Below are 20,609 nucleotides of genomic sequence, written 5' to 3'. Positions count from 1 at the left end.
CCATTGGCTTGCCGTAATTCGGCCGAGGACAGCTAACCGAATGAAAAACGTATATTCTGGGGCAGTACGTCGGCCGGTATCCTTCATAACACTGGTTGCCCGAAGAAAACGAATATTCTACCGCCAGACGCGCGGTTCACCGTTGAAACAACGAATGCAAGGCAGCCGCGCTCCGGCCGGTCTCCTTTCGAACACCAACTGCCGCAAGATACGCATATTCTGCTGCCGGTCGCTTGCCGTGCTTCGGCCGATTACCGCTTCCCGAAGAAAAAACGGATGCCCTAAGGCCGTACTTCGGCCGCTCTCCTTCTCAACATCGGCAGCCGTAAGAGAACTGAATATCCGGAAGCCGGTTAACTGCCGTTGTGCGTCCGGACACGGGCGGACGGAAAAATACCGAAGCGCTGGTTGCCGAATGTTGGCCGTTCAACGCATGATCAGTGGCTGCCAGAACCTGGATGCTGGCCGGACATGCCAGAAAGCGGCCATAGACGGGCCGGTCTTGGGGCACACTTTCTGTGCCGCCTGGGAAGCGGCCATAGACGGGCCGGTCTTGGGGCACACTTTCTGTGCCGCCTGGGTAAGGCGTCTTTTGCACACATGTACACTACAATGTCGCGCCAGGATAAATGTAATTTATCCCACCGTGTACCCCTCACCCAATTGCCTTGTATATGGTGCACAAGACACCATCACTTATCTCATGTGGAATTGCCCCAAAGACCCATTTTCCATAATCTCCACTGGCGAGCACTGGGAGGAGGTGCTGAGCAGCTCAAGCCTGCAGGTTTAGAAGAATGTAACGGAACGAGCCCCGAGGTCACCGGAAAGCTGTAGCTATCGGTCACCACACCTCCGTAACCCAGTCTCTAGAAAATAAAGAATTTTTTCTTGCGTTTTATGCCGATGATGTTACGATCTGGACGAATACGGGATCAGCTGGAGAACAGCAGGACAGAATTCAACAGGCCATAGATTGCGTGACGGAGTACTGGCAAAGACGACGCCTTGCGTGCGGCCCTACCAAGTCAGCTTTGTGGTCTTCCGGGCACGAACACGAGGTAGTCCACCCAACCCAACACCCTACCCAACCGTTCGCACCGCATCCATCCCGGTACCTCAAGTCACATCACTTCGTATTTTGGGCGTATCATTTCATTCAGACGGCTCAGGTACCGACTTGCTACCACAACTAAACACCATGGTCATGCAGTTGATGCACTTGATTCGAAGGATCTGCACCCAGCCGAGCGGTCTTAAAGAACAGGACACCTGCTGCATCGTTCAAGCACCGCTGACAAGCCGCATCGCCTATGGCACCCCATGCGTGCAACTGCGCCCCAAGGAACACTTTAAGCTGGCCCTGGGACTTCCCGCTTTTACGTCTACAGACAATCTTCTCAAGCTTGAACTCCATAACACCTTGAGCGAAATTCTGGAAGCGAAACGAGGATGACAACTAAATCGACTAGCTCAAAGTCCAACGGGCCGCGTGGTTCTAGACAAACTGGGCTACATCATCCCACCCCACCACCCACTCGTTTTTCCCCCTGCCCTTTCCCTTATAAAATTAATGTTATTCCTCGTCCTTCTCGCTCTCTTGTGATAGTTGGGGATTTCAACGCCCCGAGCCTTCATTGGGGATATCACTTCGAGCAGGCCAGGGGACGCAAGTTAGCGGAGTTAATCCCCACGCTTCGACTTACGCTGCTCACGGACCTGGAATGTCCCACGCGTATGGGAAACTCATTAACTCGGGACACGTGTCCTGACCTATCCCTAGTTAAAAATAGTAGAGACGCTACTTGGGAACACCTGGAGGAGACACTCGGTAGTGATCACTGCCTCCTTAGGATCACCCTCTTGGCGAAGGCTGCTAGAAGAAAGTGGGGCGATGCCACACTTAATTAAAGCGGGCTCAAGAACTGAAACCCTTCCCGTTCCACCGAGGTATAACGGGTAAATTAAAAAATTGAAAATGGTTGTATGGATTTAAAATAAAAAAAAACGTAAAAAGGTAATTAAACAAGATAATTACACAGAAAATGACTTACTGAAGAACAATGGTAAATACAAACGATCTAAAGGCGATTATCGCGTTATTTGCCGCTGACTTTGTTTCTGCGTGTGAGTGAAATTGTGACAAAATATTTGAGGGGTTAGTATTGTTGATTATTAGCGTTAACTAGTATTGTCATTTCTTCTAAAATTTTTAATGTTTTTGTATGTTTTATTAGCTCCGGTTTCCTTCTTACGAGATAATTTCTATGAATATCAAGAAGTTGTTCTCTGTGATTGTTTGTTATTGGGCAGTCTTGTAAATACTGATCAAAACTGTCTGCTGGTAGGTTACATTTACATATGTTATTATTTGCAATGGCGAACCTATGAAAATAAAACGGAAATCTACCGTGTCCAGTGACAAACTCTGATGTGTAATAATTGGTGGGAAAGTGGTCGGGAATTTTGTAAATATTCTTTATCCATTGGAATGTGTAGCTTTCATTTCCTTCTTGTTGCCACTCAACATTCCAATGTTTTCTTAAGTTAATATTGAGCTGTTTTTTGATAAATTGTAGTGAAATAGGCCAGTCAATTTTTTCGCCATATTTTGCGGCTTTTTTAGCCATTTCGTCCGCTATTTCGTTACCGACATTGCCACTGTGACCTTTATTGTACGTTAACGTTATTTTCACTTGTTTTGCTATTTTGCTTAGCATTTCTTTAATTCTAAATATATTTGGGTTCCGGTTATTTGGATTGCTAATTGCTTTTAGGGTTGATAGGCTATCAGTATACAACTGTACGTTACCTTCGAAGCTAGTTTGGAGGTATTCAAGTGCCTTTAAAATCGCGATTCCTTCTGCCTCAAAGTTATTGATGTACTCGGGAAGGTTGTATTGTTTGGTTTCTACTATTTTGCCGGATTGGTCTAGAATTATAAAAGCTTATCTTGCGAGCCGTCTGTAAATACTACAAAATCTGTCTGCGAAATTGGTTGAGTAAGATAGGTAAAAGATATCTTATCTGCTGGATGCAGCTGCCATGTGTCTATTTTGTTACTTATTTCGTCTCCCGTAAAAGCGCGGTTTTTCCAGATGAACATTTTTCCGGCGAAAAGTATGTTAAATGTTTCGATTTCTTTTTCGATCGTCAGATGAATTGGTGGGACATTAGCTATGATGTTTAAGGCCGGATTGGATACTGTTTTACATGCTTTGGTAACTTTAAGGAGGCTTGTTCTTTGAATACTTCTTAGTTTTTTTCCTATTAGTACCCGTTTTTTATACCAAATTGGAGCGGCATAAATTATGATTATTTCTATAGCTCTGATATAAATTTGTTGTAGGTGTTTGCTGTTAAGCCCCCAGTTATATGCTGTAAATTTTCCTAGGCTGTTTATTATCTGGTTTACTTTTTCTATTACATAGTTAATATGAGGGATAAAACTGAGCTTGTTGTCTATATAGACGCCTAATATTTTAATTTCTTTACAGAATTTAAGATTTTTGTTTCCTAGTTTGATAATGGGAGGTCTTTTAATGTACTTGTCCCCTATTATAGTGAATTTTGATTTCAACCAACTGGCATGAATTTAGGCTGCAAGAAGTTCCACCTATTCTCCTCACAGGCAGCTATACGGAGTGGGCGAAACGGATCACCGCCTTACAACAGCAACACGTTGCAACAATTCAGACCACCGAAAAGAACCCAACTGGAGACAACCATCTGATGCATATATGGGAGGCACGCCGGAGCCTTACTAAAAGATGGAACAAACATAAACTTAATCGCAAGGTTCGAGCCCGCATCAGTGAACTGACTGAAAAAGCGGCAGAATACGCTGTTCAACTTAGCGACGCAAATTGGATAGAGAAATGCAATCCAGCTGCGCGTCAAATGGGATCCAAGGGGACATGGCGCCTTTTTCGCAGTCTCATTGACCCAACTCAGACGAGAGGGGAAACAACGTCAACTCCGAAGAGCCCTACACGGGTACCAAGGTAGGACGACCCAACTCGCGGATACTCTATGTGACAGATATCTCAGCCGCACGGAAGACCCCAATGGACCTGAGTATCAATACGCAGGCAAGCAGAACCCAGATATGGATGCCCCTTTACACTACAAGATCTTCGAGCAGCTTTAGCTAAGATGCGCCGAGGTACGGTCCCAGGAAGAGACCGTATAACAGTCCAACTATTGGCGAACCTCTCGGGCTCGGCCTACTTGCAACTGTTAGATTACATAAATCAAATCTGGGACGGCCGTCCACTCTCGCCAGAATGGAAGACCTCCTTGGTCACGTTTATACCCAAAGCAGGAAAAATTGTTAATATTGATAATCTGAGGCCAATTTCGCTCACCTCATGTGCGGGTAAGCTCATGCAGGCGATGGTCCGGGATCGTCTCTCTGCACACATTGAGTCCACGGGCCTCTTTGCTGACACTATGTTCGGGTTCCGCCCACATATGTCAGCACAGGACGTTTTTCTCCAGCTACACCGCGACGTAATTCGACCAACTACAATGCGACAAAAAGATAAAGCCATCCTTGCCCTAGATCTCAAGGGGGCATTTGACGACGTCCGGCACAGCAGCGTACTAGAAAACTTAAGTACAACGGATTGTGGTCAGAAAGTCTTCGCGTACGCCAGAGATTTCCTCTCCAAACGTCAAGCATTCCTGAGGATCGAGGATGAGGAGTACGGTCAATATTACATGGGTACAAGGGGTACTCCACAAGGAGCGGTCATATCGCCGCTACTCTTTAACATCGCTATGATGCAGCTGCCGCACAAATTAGCTCGGGTAGAGGGTATACAACATGCCATTCACGCCGATGACATAAGTCTGGAGCACAGAAGGCAGCCTTGGGGAAATGGAGGACCGCCTTCAAAGGGCTGCCAGCATTGTCGAAAGCTATGCTAATGGCTGCGGCCTCCAATGTGCCTTAACAAAATCAGAACTTTTGCACATTAAACCCAATCCTAAAGAGAACACAAGGCTCTGTATCTCTTTAACAGGTGGTTCTATCAGAGAAGTGGAAGAAATTAGGATCCTGGGCCTGCTTATTCACAACAAACGTAGTCCAGAGACCACCATTGCCAAACTGAAGCGAACAGGTGAACAGGTCGGACGGATGATACAACGCGTCTCCAACAAGCGTGGCGGGTTACGGGGCAGGGAAGCGCTCCGGCTCGCCCATGCATTTGTAACCAGTAGGATCCTCTTCTCCATACCCTACTTCCGTGCGAACAAACAACACGAGAATCGCATTGACGTCATCATTAGGAAGGCCACAAAACGAGCCCTTGACCTCCTGGTGGCAACCTCCAACACCACGTTATCGGCGCTGGGAGTGCTCAATTCGTATCAAGAGCTGAAAGAGGCTCATCTCACAAATCGGTACACTAGACTCGCACGAAGGCGTCCGGCCGCCACTTGCTTAATCGCCTACAAATCAAACATGAGTGCATCCCAGAGGAGACGTGCAAACTCCCAGAGTTGTGGCGGCACAGGCTCTGGGTGCATCCACTTCCGCGTAACATGGAAAAGCACACTCACGAAGGCAGGAGGGAAGCACGCGCTAACACCCTGGAAAGAAAATACGGAAGTGGAAATGGGCGAGGTGTGTTCTACGTTGATGTGGCAGGGCCGTCACCTCTGGGGTTCTTCACTGCCGCTGTAAGTCACAGGGACGAGCAAGTCGATGGGCTCTTCTACCAGGCTCCTAACTCCACGAAAGCCGAGGCGATTGCCATAGCTCTCGCCGCCTCGGACCCGAAGCCAAGGACAATAATCACGGACTCTCGCCGAGCCTGTGGAAGCTATTTAGCGGGCACGGTACCACCCTTGGCCTACAGAATTTTAAAACGAGTGGTGCGGTTCGTACACCACGCACCTAAAGAAATTGTGTGGTCTCCGGGGCATCAGGGTCTGAGAGGTAACGAGCCCGCGCACGCGGCTGCCCGAGCGCTTACCCACCGGGTGCCTCACCCATGCTCTCCCGGCTCGGAGATGAGCAAACCACTTCTGCGGTTTAGAGAAATCGTAAAACACTATTGCGATAACCGCTGGCTTTACCCAGCCTCTGCAAAGGGTCTGAGCAAGGCCCATGAGCGAATACTGCGGCGCCTGCAGGCGAACACTTTACGTGCCCTGCAGTAGCAAAGCATTTCGACCCTAAAACAGATGGCCGGTGTTTGCACTGTGGGGAGGTGTCCGACACCTTCCACATGGTGTGGGCATGCCAGCGCAACCCTGCGTTATCTCCCAACCCTTCCCCTACCTGAGAGGCATGGGAGGCAGCCCTGCTCAATTGCTCGGGACTGGAGTCTCAAAAGGCTTTAGTTCGACGGGCGAGAGTGGCGGCCATGACCAATGGGGTCCCGGAATAGGGACTGCGCCTGTGCGGAGGGCCACAGGCCCTAACTATCTTTTATTCTGATCAAAAATAGTTTCACTTCTCTTCCTCCTCCTCCTCTCTCATGTCTTTGAAGCACGAAGCTCTCTAGCGCGAGGCGTAAACGGGTTTCCCGGTGTTTTTTTAGTTCGCGTAGCGCTCTAGCGCGAGGCGTAAGAGAGTGTAGCGGTGCTTTTTTAGTAGGCGTTACGTTCTAGTGTGATGCGTAAACGAGTTTCCCGGTGTTTTAGTACCGTGACTACATGAGACGACGATTGCGACAACAACGACGGGAGACGCTCCAGCCGCAGCCCCTAAAGGGCTTCGCCCCTAAAAAATATAGCTAGGAAATTTGTAATTTTTTTCCCTACAGGCGAATCCTAAGATTCCATGCCAAAATAATGCAAGGACATGTTGAGTTTATAAGCTTGTATCGTATTCTTCGCAGTTTCGGAGTTTCCTTGGCTACTGCCCGGAGAAAGATGGCCTACTCGACATGATGACCGGCACGGAGACTTTGGTGCTCTTCGGACGCCTCAGAGGCGTCCCTATGACGGCCGAGTACTTGCGCGAGATGCTCGACATCTTCCGCCTGGCAGAGTTCGCTGACAATCTTGTCGGAACGTACAGGTGCGTGTCTGCCTGCCTGCAAAATAGCGCCTCCGTCATATCGAAGCATGCGCACAATTTGGACCTGAACGATTTCGCTACTGCGCTTAAATTTCAGCGTGCCAAACGTGGCTGTCGGTATAAACGTCCGCTAAGCTAAAAAATTACCCCATCTTGCCGAGGGGAGCCCTGAGTAGGATGCCGAGCATCGGGGGCATCCGTTGCGTTCCGTTGTGTTAGTAGTTGGGTTTGGGGGAAATTGTCGAAGTTCCGTCACCACCACTTGACGTTATCGAACCGACGCTGCTTGACGTTGCCGAGGCTCAGGATCCGCTGCTCGACGTTGACGCTTCGAAGCTGCTTTGCGCTGACGAAGTTCAGGGTCCGCCGCTCGCTTCAAGCGTTTGCGTTCAGCGTCGCGTGACCTTCGCTTCGCAGCTTTGTCTTGAGTGGACCTAACGTTGCTATTAGTGTTTCGGCTTATGCTGACGCGTGCTTGCGTCAGCCCACTCACTGACGGGACTGTTGCTTCCATCACATTTAATCGGAAGCATAACCGGAGTCAACCGAAGCAAGCGCTGCACTGAACGCGCGCAGTGCTCTACCCACTTTATATTCACACTTGAAGGAGAGGAGACTAGAGGAGGAGAGTAGCGCATGCGCCGTGAGAGCAGAAGCCAGAACGCAGAAGCGCAAGCAGGTGGTAGGAGAGAAGTGGAGAGAGTAACGCGCAGCTTTTGGAGAGGGGAAGGAGGAGAGTTGCGCATGCGTAGTGTGAGTGCGGACGCCGACGCCGCGGGACATACCCCCGAGCAAGAGACGCTTCGCATCTAAAAAGCTAGGCGAATGACATGACATACGAGTGCGGGATGTAATTCAACTAAAACTCTATTAACGAGACGAGATATAAATGCCTAAAAAATTAATCGAGTATCTGTTTGCTCCAGTGGAAACGTGGTTGAAAGACCATAGTCTTTTGCCACCCTTGCCCCGTAAGCGTGTATGTGTTTCCTAGTCAGTACAGCCAGCCGTCACCTGAGCTTTCTAATGGGGGTTATATCGAAGCATGAACGTACCCCAAGCATACAACACCACGCGAACACAAATAACAGCCAAAACGGACCTGGAATGGTTGAAAACTACGACGTAGAAAAATATTGAACATTGAAATAGCCGAAACCGGCCTAAAAGGGGAAAACCTGGAAAAAGATACATGCAGTAGCTGAAATTGACCAAAAGGCAACGAAAATACCCGAAATCCCATTCATAATACTTAGAGATGTCACAAATAGATTAAATGCGTGATAACAAATGTTAATACTCAAATATGAGAAACCCCTGAAAATGAAGAAAAAAGCTGTAACGGATTATGAACCCGGGTTAGGATGTTTGCTTCGCAGGATCGGAGCAAGAACACTACGACTTCAAGTGGTTCTTAGCGATTAAATGGAAGGCCACATCCACGTCGACATAGCACTCGCCGCGGTCGCTCAGTGGCTAAGGCGTTGCGCTGCTGAGCACGAGGTCGCGGGCTCGATTCCCGGCCGCGGCGGCCGCTTTTCTGATGGAGGCGAAAAGCAAAAACGCCCGTGTGTTCGAGATTTCGGCGCACGATAAAGATCCCCAGGTGGTCAAAATTAATCCGGAGCCCTCCACTACGGCGCGCCTCATCGCCTGCGCTGCGTCGACGCGTTAAACCCTGCAATCAATCAAATCAACGTCGACATAGCTTCAAACGTACCCCTAGATGGCGTGATGCGTCGCTTAGCTGTGCTGACTAGGAAACGCCTATACGCGTCCCGTAACCCCTTCTCCGCTGTCACCACTCATGCTAACCTTTTCGGCTACTCCTATCATAGTAAATTGGATTGAAAGCTGTTTAATTCAATGTTCCCTCTGTCGCACTGCTCACGCGCCACCCCATGTAACAGAGCGAATCCTTTATCTTCTCTTTCTGCAGTGCCTGGGGATAAGACAAGCTAGAGCTCTGTTCTTTTGTGTTAGGTTTTGTGTCGTCTCCCTGTGCTAGTTTTAGCGCTTTTCCCCTCCTTTTGCTATCGTGAAAACAAACCCAAGGTGGATCCTAATGAAATGAACTTGGGTGCTCTTGGTTTTGTTGCAAATTATTGTGACACAGCGAAACAACAAAGCATCTGTGAAACGGAACACATACGTGTTTAACAGATATCCATGATCCCGAATATATCAATGAAACAGTCACGAGATGATTACAAGGAAGAGGTAACGCAACGAATAAACTGCATGTAGAATTTGGACGAAATGCTGTAACAATAACCGGTTTGGATATAATAGAAAAACGGAAGGCACGCTCCATTTGGTGCTTCGTTGCTAGTGTGAATTCCAATGAACTTCACATGGGGCAGCTTGTTAGAAGATGCTTTAATGGGTCTAGGAGAACTTGTCACAAGTGAAATCGTCGCATCAAACTCTCGTAATAGGGGAACTCGTCGAATAGGGCAAGTCGTCATTGGCCATGTCGTACTAGGGAAACTCGGAACGTGGGGCAACTGGACCCTTGTTCATTTTTTCACTGATTAGCTCATGCGTGTGCAATTCCAGAATAAAAAGTGCCGAGATTCTGAGAAAAGCCTACTGATGCTTAATCTTGCTTACTCAGTTTCTCCATTGCATCAACATTACGTTTCCTCGGTGGCCTTGAAGAGGCCCGTCAGCTTAGACAGCGCATTTGCATAGGTTTCTTTCTTTAACTTTTTGGGGTACTTTTATTCCGGGGTACACAAAGGGGTACAGTGTTTTATTCCGGGGTACACAAAGACTTCGCTGATGTCATATCCGTCACTGAAGTGACGCCAGTACAACGGAGCAAGCAGCCTGTAAAAGGGTGCACCCCTGCACAATGAGTCTGCTTGGGTGGAAGCAACTTGTAGTATTAAAGAGAACGTATACTTAAGGTTGTTCGTTTTCGGGTTTTATATTTTAACACGAAAGTGTTTTATGTGGGTGTACACTGATTTCACTGAAATCACATCCGTCACGGAAACGACACCAGTACACCTTTGCATAAGCGACCCGCCAGCTGAGCGTCGCTCACCAAGCACACCCACAAGACAGCCGCCGACCCGGAAATCATGCCCAGCTGCAGATTTTGCTGCAAATTCACTTTTGTGTTTTGCCGATTCTCATGACAGATCAATCAATCACAGTTTTTACTGTGCCTAAGTTGACCTCTTGAGATCACTGCACTAGATTGACCCACTTGATTTCGTGATTTAATTTTAATTTGATTATATACGGGATCATTTTATTTATTCACGTGTGGGCTCTATAGCATATTACTACAGCATTTACAGCCTTTAATGTTGGAATATGTTTGTTTTTGGTTAATCGCGTGACGGCATGACTTTTGCGATTTCGTTAGTTCATTTATAGGTTTCTTTTTTTATCATTTCTTTTCGTGTTTGTTTTGCGACCGGCGAGGTTTCCCAGATTCATCTATCGACACGCATCGCTTTCGCATCGCTTCAGTAGGGCGTGTTCCCCGGTGGTACGTATGTTGGAAACCATTACCCTACCACCAAATATACAACCTCTACGAAAGGTCCAGGAAAATGTTTAGTGGTCAGCCGAAGAACTGTGCACAGTGAAATAAACACAATCTACCTCGTTTTTTTTTCAATGCCTGCGGCGTGCTCTAGTCCCCCGTTTGCAATGGTGACAATGTAAGACGAGACACGTCAACACGTCATAAAGTGTGTGGTGATTACTACGAACTAATCTGGCAATTTCTCCCCTTTGGCAGCGTCGGAACACTCAAGGAAGGTATTTTTGCTTGCGCATGCCCAGTGCCGGAAACAAGCGCAAGCTATCGCTATGCGTCTCAATGCTGGGCTCACCGGACGTTCTTCTGCTGGACGAGCCGTACGTGGGCGTCGGCGGCCCTGCCCGCAGGCGCATCGTCGACTACATGAGCGCGCTCCAGAAGATCACCAATCTGTCCATCGTGCTGACTTCGCACAGGTAGGCCTAGAAGAAAAGTTTTAGCGACGTTGGTGGTAGTTACCGTTAAAGCGCTATGAAAGTGTACAAGTTACCTAGGAGCGGGAAAACCGAGGTGCAGCAACACGCGCGAAAATTCGGCGTCTAAAAAGCAGTATTTTCGAGCCTTTAAATACGTGCCTTCTCCTTACTCGGCAGAGTATGTTTCGGGCGTGTTTCCCTAAACAATACTTGAACGCTCTGGTGACGCATTTGTTGGTCTTTTAACATTTGAATCCCTTTGCTTTATCTTCGAAACAGCGCGCTAGCAACTGGGGCCCTCCTCGTGTACGTAGCGACGGCACAGGTCATGCGGTCGGTTACGCGAGAAAGCCGTGCCAGTTGCGATTTGGGCAAGCGCGTACTGTCAAACACAGATGAATAAACTGGTCGTCTTCTCTGAGCGTTGCGCTAGAGCGGGAGGTTTTGACCCATCGTCGGCGAGAAGCATTTGACCGCGCCGCGGATATCAAGACGCTCTGCTTCACTGTAGAGCGTCTGGAATGCTAGGCACGCGAAAAAGACTGGAGAAGAGCTTAAGGATAGGGCATATGTAAGCGCGATGCAGCTAATTGAAAAGTTAACCAAGTAAAACCAACATTTTACTAAGCTAAACCGAGCTTTCCCAGGGTTCGCTGAAACACGTTGCAGCCATTTCTTTCCACTGAAGTCGCGTAAACGAACCCCGAGTGGTTGAAACATTGCAGAGGGAGTGGAGACTTAATTTGCGCAAGTAATCAGTGTTTACAAATCACTTAAAGGGCCACGAAGATAAAAAAACAAGTTTGGTTTATTTGAGAGGCTGCTTTGCCCCCCCTTAGCAATGATAAGTTTATCAGAAAATTCAAACAAATAATGAAGAAGCTGATGAAAACGTATATGAAGCAGTGCTGACGCCACAGCCATTTCCCGCCCAATTTTTGTAGCGTAAGCTACACTGGATGAGGTTGAGGAGTTTCGCGTGGACACTGAAGGGCCGTGCGAGCAAGCGCGAGGAGCATAGGATTGGATTGGATTTAAGTTGTATTGGATTGTATTGGATTTCTACTGGATTGGATGGGAAATCAAATCAAATTGGAGTATGGCTGTGTAGACAACTGGGTCTGCACATTCGCCGGACTGCGCATTCTAGATGAGTGACGTTATAGCCGCGACAGACGCACTTGCGCCTGCGCGTGCCCAGCTGTGCGCCACCATTGCGCAGTAGCCAGGTTTGACACTGCGCCGGAGCCGCTTGATAGACGTTTCGCGTGGCTCCTGGTTTCGGCGCTGCGCATGCGCGAGGAGCAGTGACTAAACCGGACAGGACCGGACCGGACTGGACTGGACTGGACTGGATGGATTGGAGTGGATTGCTACACCTCAGCTCACACTACGTATATCCTGACATAGCCCAGCTAAGCCACTGCTAAATTTTTATTCATAATGTCACAGAAACCTGTGTGTGAGATTTGCAACTGCCGACCGTCAAGAAAAATAACTTGGTGACTATGATGGGGCCTCTATTCTCGTTTCTTTGCATCACTCGAATGCTAACGGGCTGTTAACACACTAAAAACTACGTTCTTCTCGTTGGCTCGTATTACGCCACTCGTGCTCGTAAGATGTCACTGCAAAGCCAAATATGAACGGTTTTCAACATTTCTATTTTTCTGTACAAAACATCTTTCCTGGGCGGGATGGCACTGAAAGAGTTGCCAATGTCTATCTCTTTCAAAGTGAACAAAGTCGTATTTTGTCTTCCTGACCTCTTGAAGTCGGTTGTCGATGTTGTTCACCCAGACTATCCAAAAATTCATGCCTAGTGGGCCCCAGCGCGAGAGCAGTGCGACAGGCACGGTTAACTGGTCTCGTTCTTGTGTGCGGTGTTCACCAGGGACACATCGGCCAGCATACCGACGATGCACGGCTGCTATACCTACTCCGCCGGAATCAGGGCACGTTCAAAGACAAAACTTGCAGTGTTCGAGTAGCCAAGAAAGCCTACCCTATATAAAATGGTACTACGTACAATCTTATGAATATAGGAGGACTTCATACAAAAAAAAACTGAATACGTACAATCTATTTGTGATATGCGTACCACTTGCCACTCAAAACCCTTCTTGTAGCGGCAATCTGCATGTCCATGAAGTTACTCTTTCTCAAAAAAAAAGCCTATCGGGGCCCAAACGCAATCTTGTAACTCCTACTCTCGATTGCATTTCTCAATTTGTTCCTAATGCTGCTTCGAACAGGTGCTAACGCCGCCTCGGTGATACATATGATGCCTAATGTATACCTTCCGCTTGGGGATATTCGCCCTGAAATCCTCCCTGAGATACCTATACCGAATCTTCGTGCTCGTCTTCCGCGCAAGGGTCCACGCGGCTTACACAAGCTGGTATTTCCGTATATCCAGAACTCCGGGTTTTCGGAGTTTATCTTTTGGTAAAATTCGGAGGCTGTTTTTTGTGGTTTTTCTGAACGAAATTTCGGTGTTTTTGGAGTCTTTATTTTGTACATAAGTAATTTTCGAAAGTTATGCCGCTCTGTTTTGAATATTGTAAATCAAAAGTGAAATGCAATGTGAACACGAACACCCCAGACCGCACACGAACTGCACGCTTTCTGCGCGCGATGTTCAGTGCAGTGCTGAAACTGGGCCGAGAAAAACCAAAGCTCTTTCGCAAAGGACTACTGCAGTGTGCTTGAAAAGAGAGATACGTCCATTCGAAAATTTGCGAAGCTTCGCTCGCGAGTAGCGTCAAAACAGTGCCTGCAAAAATGCGAAAAGAGCACGTCCCACCCTTTGGTAAATGCGCGATAGGCGTAGTCTACGAGGGGCTGTTGACCGTTGGTAAAGTTTATAATGGCTAAACCGACCGACATATACATGACCGCTTTCGAGAACATGTCGTTCAGATAAAGAGCGGGACGTTGCCACGTTTTTCTTGCATGTAAAAGATTCTAAAGAGTGAACCGCAGGGGGGGTTGTGGTAAACAGGTGTGCAAGGGCAGGAAGGGAGGGAAGCGATGTGAGTTTAAAACCCGGGGGGAGGGGGCTAACGCATTAGTTTAGTGAAGGGTAGACCAAATAAGTAAAATAACCGACGTCCGGATACAAGGGGAGGGCCTCTAATCATCATCATCAGCGTGTGGTTTCCGCGGTAGCTTCAGCGGCGCGGCGCGTGTACGCTTGTGAAGATGCTCCATGCGTTTCATCACGTAAACCGTGCACCCGGCCTGAGAAATGGAAAAATGGTGAAAAAGCAGGCATGTCAGAGCATGTCACCAAAGGTATTTTTGTCCATCCAAATCTGGGTGGATAATCCAAGTTTAAACAAGTTGACTGGTCTTGACAGCATAGAGGTTCATAGAATAACAACGAGAGAGGAATCTGGCGCTGCGATCAACCGCCGCGATGGCCGGATTAGAGTGTACTAGAAGTTGAGTGGCCCGAGCGGCGGCCTCTCCCATTGCTCCGCCGGGTCGACTTTCGCGCAGAAAATAAAACCGGTATAGCGGCGGCGCTGCTGTCGCCGACAACTGAACAGCCGACGCTCCCCGGCACATGCACGCGGCAAGATTTGCTTTGCTCGCTAAGGTGTTTTGCGCTTGCTCAGCTGATTTAGTTTGGATTATGAAGTTTAACGCGCCGGTGCTACACAGGCGATGAGGCAAGCGGTAGTGGAGGGCTCCGGATTAATTTTGACCATTTGGGGTTCTTTAGCATACGCTGAAATCTTGAAGACACGAGCGTTTTTCGCTTTTATCCTCCATCACAAGAGCGGCTGCCGCGGCCAGGAATCAAACCCACACCTTTGGTCAGCTAAATCTACTTTGGTGATTCAGAAAGTAGACGCAGACCGTTATGACTACGCTTGAGCAAACTTTAAACTAGTACGACCCAACATTTATCTATCCCCCTCCCCCCCCCCCCAAATACTTTCTCGTGTTTTGATGCGTATTCTGAAAACGTTGTTGATCTGCAGTAATCTCTCCTTAATTCAAAGTAGTAAAATTAGCTGAAAATTTTGAGATAAGCGCGTAGTTTCGAGTTAAGTCAAATGCAGGAAATTTGTGGCTAGGTCCCTGAAATAGGAGCTAGGGCTCCGACAAAAGCACTATTGCACAGGGGAGATTTCGTTATAAAGGCAAAATATTTCGCAGAAAAAAGAAACTTTTATTATTGCAGAAGAAAGAACTGTGTTGTGCTCGGCTGTGTCGCGTTGGCATCTGCATACCAGAAAAGCCTACTCGAGCTCCTCAATGCATCGCATGAATCGGTGGTCGCCACCGCTACATTCTACCTTGCTACGAAGCAGACTCAGCATCTATGTTGTATCTGCCGTTGTATGTTGTATCTGCCGTCGTATTGACTTCTGGTGGCTCCTCCTCCTCCGCATGATCAGCTGCGTCGTTCACAGCTATCTCAATGTACGCGCCAGACAGCATTCCGGTAACGGGGACGCGTTGTCCGCGTAATTAAATTTGCAACTCACGGCCGCGTTCGGTGTGTAGTGGGAGTAAGCATTCGAACGGGGACCTTATCAGCTGCCTGTAGCGGACTTTGCCTTGTGTCCTCTCTGCCAGTATTTCAAGATATCCGTGGTCCTCAGAAAAAAAGAAAAAATTCCCTCGCACTTCCCCGAGGGGGAGAGTGTGTAAGTGCGAATGCACGGTTGTTGATTGCGCGATTACGGTGGATATCGTGATCTTGGAGTGGAGAGGAGGCGCCCAACACCCGCAGTCACTGAGCGGAGAGAGGAGGAGGAGAGTAGCGCCCACCGTTACGGCGAGGGCTACACGAGAGAGAGAGATAGAGAGTGTTTATTAACATGAAAATATTTACAGGGCGAAGTTTTGCCTCTCGGTAGAGGGCACAGGTCTCGCCGGGGGAAGGAGTGAGAGGGAATTGTTGATTAAGTATGATAACAGGCTATGTACCGACTATGTATAAAAGGCTATGTACAGACTATATACATACGCTCTCAGGTTACCTGCAGCCTATTTACACACACACGCACTCACACATACACAGCCACGCACACACGAGGGCTAACAGGGGGTGGATGGCCGGTGGGTTCTGGTTTTAACAGTTCATGGGCGGGTGTTGAGGCCTGACTCGTCGAGGTACGAGAGAAGCAGCCTGAAGGCCTCCCGGTGCAGCATGAAGGGCCCCCTAGGACGCAGGATGTCCTCTGCGGTGCTTGATGGTAGCCCCAGCCGCCGGTACCCAGACACCAGTTTGTTCCGGGCACCAGCGTACGCAGGGCAGGAGCAGAGGACGTGATCCAGTGTCTCGGGGTCGGGGCAGTAGGCACAGGTGGGTGTGGCCTTGCGGCCCTGCCTGTGGAGGCGTGCTGCTGTGTTGTAGCAGCCGGTGCGGAGCCGGAGGAGGAGGGACCGCTCAGACTGGGTTATCCCTCTGGTGGGAAGGAGCCGCGGGGCCTCGCCGGTGGCCACTCGTTTGCAGGGGTGGCGGGCAGTCACCTCACGCCTGATGACGTCCCTGGCAACATCATAGCGCACCAGGGACGCAGAAACTGGGCCGTTGGGGAGTGGTGGGCTGCTTTGGCTAATTCGTCTGCAGCCTCGTTCCCCGGTATACCGACGTGGGCAGGAAGCCACTGCAGTCGGAGGTTGCAGCCTTGTCCCTGCAGGTCGCGCAGCTTGGCAACCAGGGACATCTCGGGGTGGCCACCTCGCCCCCGTGGTGCAGATGCCTCTCTCAGGCGAAGTAGCGCCGGCCGGGAGTCGCAGAAGATGGTGGCCGCTGGCGGTGGGTCTTCTCGCAGCATGTCCGCGGCCAAGTGTAGGCCTGCCAGCTCGGCCGCTGTGGAGCTGGTGGGGAACGGCAGCCGGCATTGCCTATGAGCTCCCCTGGCCGGGGCAGTGCAGGCAGCTGCTCCGCGGCCCTCACTTGGTAGGACCGAGCCATCTGTGTACACCAGCAGTTGTCCCGGCGGTTCCAGGTCTATGAGGGCAGCCGCTTCCTGACGAATCGCGACCTCCGGAAGTCTCGCCCGGGACCTAACTCCTGGCAGCGTGGTGGTTATGTCTAAGGGTGCGGCTGCCGGCGGCGGTGGGGGCAGAAGGCACGCCCTCTGAGGGACTTCGACATAGTCCTCGAATAGAGCGGCCATGCTGCCCATGCGGGATTGGCCTCTCGAGCGGAGCCTGGCGAGGAGGTGGTCACCTCCAGGTGCTCGGTGCAGGCGCTCCACATGTCGCAGCGCTGTCTGCGTGGCGAGCAGCTGGATGGGCCAACTTCCAGTTTCCGTCAGGGTGCTAGCCACTGGGGAGTCTCTTGGGAGGCCGACGCAGCGCCGAATGGCCTTTCGATGGGCCAGCTCCAGGGTCTTCCATTGGGCGTCCCTGAGGTTCACCAGGGGGAGTGCGTAAAGAACACGCGAGACAGCGCAGGCTCTGTAGATCCGGAGCGCCCACTGGTGCGAGCACCCTCTACCCTGTGCCACGAGCTGGTTGATGCCCCTAACGGCGCGGGTCATCTGGTCCAGCTGTGCCCCAACGGCAGACTTCCATGAGAGGGTTTCGTCGATGGCCAGGCCGAGGTAGACGACTTTGCGTCGCCAGGGGAGGGGTCGTCCGTTGAGATGCAGTGGAGCAGTGCGTCGAACTTGAGCTGGGCGCGGATGGATTGCGATGGCCTCCGTTTTGGCCTCGGAGAGTCTGAGTCCCTTTCTTGTCAGGTGATTCGCCACTGCGTCGAGGGCCACCTGTAGGGTCGCGCGAACCCGCCTTCCGTGTTTGGTGGGGCCCCGGGTCCAGAGTGCCACGTCGTCGGCATAAATGGCCATCTCTACCGGGTACTCCAGGGATTCCGGTAGACAGCTGGGTAGGTCCGCCATGGCAAGGTTGAAGAGGAGTGGGCTCAAGACGCTGCCCTGCGGGACACCAGTCCCCACTCCGCGAGGGCCGCTCAGGGTCTTGCCGACACGTACACGCAGTGTGCGGTCTCTGAGAAAGCCACTTACGTAGCTTCTGAGCCTTCCCTCCACTCCCAGGCGGTCAAGTGCATCGTGGATGGTCTGGTGCGGTAGCGCGTCAAAAGCTGACTTGACGTCCAGGAGCAGGAGGTACGCCCCCTCTTTCTCGTGTCGGGCCTGCTCTAGAAACGACACCACATCCGCGAGGGCGTCAGCGGTGCAGCGAGACCTTCGGAAGCCACTCTGCTTTTCATCAAGGGCATTTCTTAGGCCTGTTAGCCATTCTAGTCTGCCCAGGACCACCGTCTCCATGAGTTTCCCCACCGCTGAGGTCAGAGAGATGGGGCGATACGAGGAAGGCTCGCTAGGTGGCTTGCCAGTCTTAAGCACCGCTGTCACAATAGCCGTCCTCCAGTCCTCAGGGATGGTGCCGGTCCTCCAGAGATGGTTGAAAAGGTCCAGTAGACGCAGTTGCTGGTCGGTGTCCAGGTTTCGTAGCATGGCATAGGTGATGCCGTTGGCGCCGGGGGTGCTGTGCCCCCGGGGGCAGCGCCGCACAGCCGTCAGGAGCTCAGCCAGTGTGATGTCTGCGTTGCAGGCCGCTTCTACACGAGGGTCAGCTGGTCTCCGTGGCGGCTCGGCGAGGGGGACTCTGTATGGTAGCAGGTAGCAGCCGGCTCTCGTGTGGGCCAGCCCGAAGATAGTGGCCATAGGGACCGGCGTTGGAGGTGGGTGTATCGGGTTGACGGAAGGGGCAAACTGCTCTGCAAGGAGCTCAGCCAGCTCCTGCTCCCTTATCCCTGCCCCTATGGCCACTGAGTGGATTGGGCGCAGAGCGCAGACCGGCTGTGTGATGGAATTGAACAGCTTCCACGCTCGGGCAGGGTCCCGGCTGCTGTCAAGGGAGCTGCAAAGGCTTTGCCAGCATCTCTTGCGCTGCTGCCTGGCGTGCCGTCTGGCTGCTGCGTCCAGTCGTCTGAAGGCCGTCCGAAGGGCGGGGGTGTTGTGGCGGGTGGCCTGCTTCTGGGCTCTGGTCCTGGCGGCCCGAAGGTTGAGTGCCTTAATATCAGGCACCGGCTTTCCCCGGGTCACTTCGGGGTAGGTAGTGGCAGCTTCAGTGCAGGGAACAAGTTCCTTTAGGAGGGTGCTGTCGTCTGCTGTTTCCAGTCGTTCGCTCAGTTTTTGCCTGAAGATGGTCCAGTTGATCACGCTGCAGCGTCTGGTGTCAAAACGTCGGCACAGGGAGGACGGGGTGAGGAGTACTGGGAAATGGTCGGAGCCCCTGGTATCGTTTGCCGTCTCCCAGTTGTAGGTACAGCGCTCGGACACCAGCGTGAGGTCAATGCACGTCTGGCAGGCTCGGCGAACAAAAGTTGGGCTGCCAGTGTTGATTATCAGCAGTCCTGCAGCGACCGACGCATCGAGGATGTCCCTACTCCGTCTGTTGCTCCGGCGACTTCCCCAGTGTCGGTGGTGGGCGTTGAAGTCCCCGCAGATAAGGCAGTCACGACCCAGGAGGCTCCGCAGTCGGCCCAGTTGGCTGGCGTCCCAAGGTTCCCCTGGCCTGATGTAAATACTGACAACCGAGGTGTCTGTGCCGCCCATACGTACTGTAGCGCCGACGCACTCCATAGGGCCACCAGCTGATTTATCCAGGTTCAAAGCCAGGCTTGATAGGTCCCGTCTCACGTACAGGGCCGCCCGTGACGGTCCCTGTGGGTGACTGAGATCCAGGCAGGGGGTCGTGGTGCAGGACTCTAGCTCGCACGAGGTGCGGCTGAGGTAGCCTACGAATCCAGGAAGCCGGGGTGGCTCCCCCCTCACCGTAACCTCCTGCAGGGCCAGTACATCGAAGTCAGCCCGTAGGAGGCAGTCGGCCAACTCTGCACTGCGTCTCCGCAGTGAGTGAACGTTCCACTGGAGAACGCGTGGTCTTGGTCCGTTAGAGCTGGCCATGTGTCAGGGTGGAGGAGCCTGGCTTTGCCTGGGGGGCTGAGGAGGGCGGCAGGACGACGGATTGTGAACCTGGTTGAGGAGGTGTAGTTTGGCGGAGTGAGGTCTGGAGGGCCACTCGTGAAACAGGTTGTGTAGCCCGCACCAGCTCTGTCGTCACCCGTCGTGCATGTTGCCAACGGGGGCACTGAGGGTCATTGACAGAGTGGGGGCCACGGCAGTTTGTGCAGGTGGGCACTCTGGCACCGCAGTCGACGGGCCGATGCGGTCCCCCGCAGCGCGCACACCTCGCGGGGCCTGGGCAGGAGGCCGTCGCATGGTCCAACCGCCCGCAACGTTTGCACTGCAGCGGCCGAGGGCGACAAGCTCTCACCCAGACAGGCCTCTTGAAGAGTGTCACTTGCTGTGGAGGGGTCGGCCCGGCGAAGTGCAGGCAAAGGTTACTCCGTCCGGCTCTCCCGGCGGAGATCAAAGGGACTGTCGTCTCAATCCCAGCAAGGAGATCCGCTGTGGATATGTTCACATCAACGCCGTAGATGATCCCGCGGCTGAAGTTGCGGCCGATGGGTTCTCGTGCGCGGACCGTCAAGCCACGCAGCGAGGTCACATCCAGGAGTCTGGCGAGGCACTCCGGAGATGAGGCGTCGGCAGCCACCACATTTCGCTGCACGTTCACCCGCACCTCGAGCACT

At 51.4% G+C, this 20,609-nt stretch overlaps 1 protein-coding gene across 1 annotated transcript in view; it reads left to right on the top strand.

Moving 5' to 3' along the window:
• LOC144150103 (phospholipid-transporting ATPase ABCA3-like) overlaps window positions 1-20,609 on the top strand; it is a 149,240-nt gene that overhangs the window by 117,618 nt on the left and 11,013 nt on the right. The window contains exons 23-24 of the mRNA XM_077681917.1: window positions 6,855-7,036; window positions 10,841-11,014. Coding sequence (XP_077538043.1) covers window positions 6,855-7,036; window positions 10,841-11,014 — 356 coding nt within the window. The remainder of the gene's footprint in view (window positions 1-6,854; window positions 7,037-10,840; window positions 11,015-20,609) is intronic.

The sequence above is a fragment of the Haemaphysalis longicornis genome, unplaced genomic scaffold, assembly GCF_048455015.1.
Source record: "Haemaphysalis longicornis isolate Haplotype H1 unplaced genomic scaffold, Haemaphysalis longicornis Haplotype H1 scaffold_8, whole genome shotgun sequence".
NCBI lineage: Eukaryota > Metazoa > Arthropoda > Arachnida > Ixodida > Ixodidae > Haemaphysalis > Haemaphysalis longicornis.
The sequence above is the reverse complement of the archived record's forward strand: the minus strand, read 5'-3'. Positions and strand labels throughout refer to the sequence as shown.